Below are 2,501 nucleotides of genomic sequence, written 5' to 3'. Positions count from 1 at the left end.
TGGGGGTCCCTTCCAACTCAGCATGTTCTGTGGTTCTGTGATCCCATCAGAGCTTCCCACAAGAGGCTGGAGACAGAGGGTAGAGGGATCGTGTCAGGTGGGATGATGGAAAATTTTCTCTGTCTTTATGAAAACGGAACTTCAGTGACAAAGCAAAGGGAAAGTTGGTGTTTTTCTCAAGACACACCCACAGAGATTTTCAAAGGCACTGACCTGGTGGCCTTTGATCATGGTGTGGCTTCACCAGGGAAAAAGAGGAGAGTTACAGGTGTCATCTACTTCTGCAAGGCCTTTCAGATCACTCCCTTCACCATCCTTAGCTCTGAGTTGGAGTGGTGTGGGTTGGGTGGACAAGGAATTGTCTGGAGGGTTGTGTCCAAATTATCCCAGTTCAGGTGGAAACTAGGAACGAGTGGTGGTGTCCCCAGTGGTCCACACTGGGACCAGCACTGTTAAACACCTTCCTCAGTGACACAGACTGGGATTGAGTGTCCTCGTGCAGGTGACACCACGTTGAGGGGGATCCTTGTTGGGGTGCTGCCATCTGAGGGACCTTGCTGTCAGCACAAGGGGCTCAGCACCTCCCCAGCCCTTCTTGTGCCTGTCCTGGGAGCTGGTTGTGTCTCCTGGACGCTCAGGGGTTGGTGTTTTCTTTCCCCTGGCAGATGTGGACGAGTGCTCCAGCAGCCCCTGCGTGCACGGCGACTGCGTCAACACCCCGGGCTCCTACCACTGCAAGTGCCACGAGGGCTTCCAGAGCACCCCCACCAAGCAGGCCTGCATTGGTAAGGGTTGTCCCTCCCCTTTTGATGAGCTCCAGGGGTGTCAGAGCCCTGGGAACCCAAGGGGAATGGTTCTAAAGGGGAAACAAAGCGAGGAGCCCTCTAATGCCAACCAACCTCCAGCCACGTGTGTGTGTGTGGTGGGATCTGTCTTGGAGAAGTTCCCTCTGCCTTAATCTGCCTTAAAATTGCTTGGTGGCAATCAAGGAAGCCACAGAGTCCTTTCCAAGAGCAGAACTCTGTTTAAGGGATTTTATTTGGCAGAAGATGGGGGTTTGAGGCGAATCTGTATCGGTGTAGGACGCCCAGCAAGGTTGTTCTCTCAGGGCCTTGCAGCACAAAGATGAGGGACTGCTAAAAGTTAACCACAGGTAGGAAACATTTCACCACGTGAAACAAGAAGCAAAGGCAGATTTCCCTGTGGAATTCTTAATTTTTCCTCTCTTTCCAACCGAATGGTTTCCAAAGGACCCCTCAGTTTGCAGCGCGAAAAGCTTTCCGAATTTCCCAACTAGATGTTTTTGAGGCGAATTCTTCTGGAGTCTGAGAGCACTGGGCTGGTTTTCTCATGGAGATTATTAAACTGGAGATTATTAAACTGGAGATTAATAAACTGGAGATCATTAAGCTGCTCCTACCTTGCTGTGTCCCTCTCCTGGCAGACATCGATGAGTGCATCATGAACGGGGTGATGTGCAGGAATGGCCGCTGCGTCAACACCGACGGCAGCTTCCAGTGCATCTGCAACGCTGGCTTTGAGATCACCCCCGATGGCAAGAACTGTGTTGGTGAGGCTCCTGGTGGCCCCTGGGGAGCTTGGGACTGGGCTGGGATTATGTTCTCCCTCGGGGTTGAGGGTTGGTTTAATCAGATCTCCTTAAATCCCCTTCCTACCCCTGCGCTCCCTTCAGCTCTAGGGTGTCTTAAAATGAGAGAGCTCAAGTGGGAAGGGGTTTTTAAGGGGTTTTTAAGGCTGTGAGTGCTCCTGTGGGTTTTGGGGTCCAGGAGCATCAGCAGGGCTGGGTTTGGAAGCAGGACATGCTCCAGAAGCTGGCGTTTGAGTCTTTCACTGGCTGAGAGTACCGGGGGTGCAGCAGGACTTCTTCCCACCAGGAAAGGTGGGAAAGAAAGTTCCCAGCAGGATTTCTCCTTCTTCTCACCAGGAGAAGCAGTGGGAAGGTGCCCCTGCCCATGGCAGGGGGTTGGAGCAGATGCTGTTTAAGCTCCCTTCCATCCCAAACCATCCCTCTTCCTCGAGGATTAGCACCCACTGCCACAAGAGTTTGAGATGGGACTCAGAGGGTTTTTGAGCACAGGAGGGTCTTGCTGCTGCTCTCAGGCTCAGCCCAGGTGTTTGTCCTCCCCAGACCACGACGAGTGTGCCACCACCAACATGTGCCTCAACGGGATGTGCATCAACGAGGATGGAAGCTTCAAGTGCATCTGCAAGCCCGGATTCGTTCTGGCTCCCAACGGGCGCTACTGTGTCGGTGTGTGGATCCCTGAGCTTGTTCCCTGCCCATTCCCATTCCCTGGGGTTACTGGTGTGACTCAGAGCACGGGGAGCTGAGAACAACCAAGGCTGTTGCCCAGCAGCTCCTGCTCTGCCACCAGAAATCTACCTCTTCCCCCCAGAATGGGCACGAGGGAAAATGTTGATGTGTCCTTCTGCCCCTCCACGTGTCCCTCACCCCTCTCCACGTGTCCCTCACCCCTCTC

General features: G+C 53.7%; 1 protein-coding gene across 1 annotated transcript in view; it reads left to right on the top strand.

Annotated features, from left to right (window-relative positions):
* FBN3 (fibrillin 3) overlaps nucleotides 1-2,501 on the top strand; it is a 124,411-nt gene that overhangs the window by 61,160 nt on the left and 60,750 nt on the right. Inside the window, exons 12-14 of the mRNA XM_017838759.1 lie at nucleotides 666-785; nucleotides 1,445-1,570; nucleotides 2,150-2,272. Coding sequence (XP_017694248.1) covers nucleotides 666-785; nucleotides 1,445-1,570; nucleotides 2,150-2,272 — 369 coding nt within the window. The remainder of the gene's footprint in view (nucleotides 1-665; nucleotides 786-1,444; nucleotides 1,571-2,149; nucleotides 2,273-2,501) is intronic.

This window comes from Lepidothrix coronata, unplaced genomic scaffold, assembly GCF_001604755.1.
Source record: "Lepidothrix coronata isolate B3197 unplaced genomic scaffold, Lepidothrix_coronata-1.0 Scaffold356, whole genome shotgun sequence".
NCBI classification, from domain to species: Eukaryota; Metazoa; Chordata; class Aves; order Passeriformes; family Pipridae; genus Lepidothrix; species Lepidothrix coronata.
The sequence above is the reverse complement of the archived record's forward strand: the minus strand, read 5'-3'. Positions and strand labels throughout refer to the sequence as shown.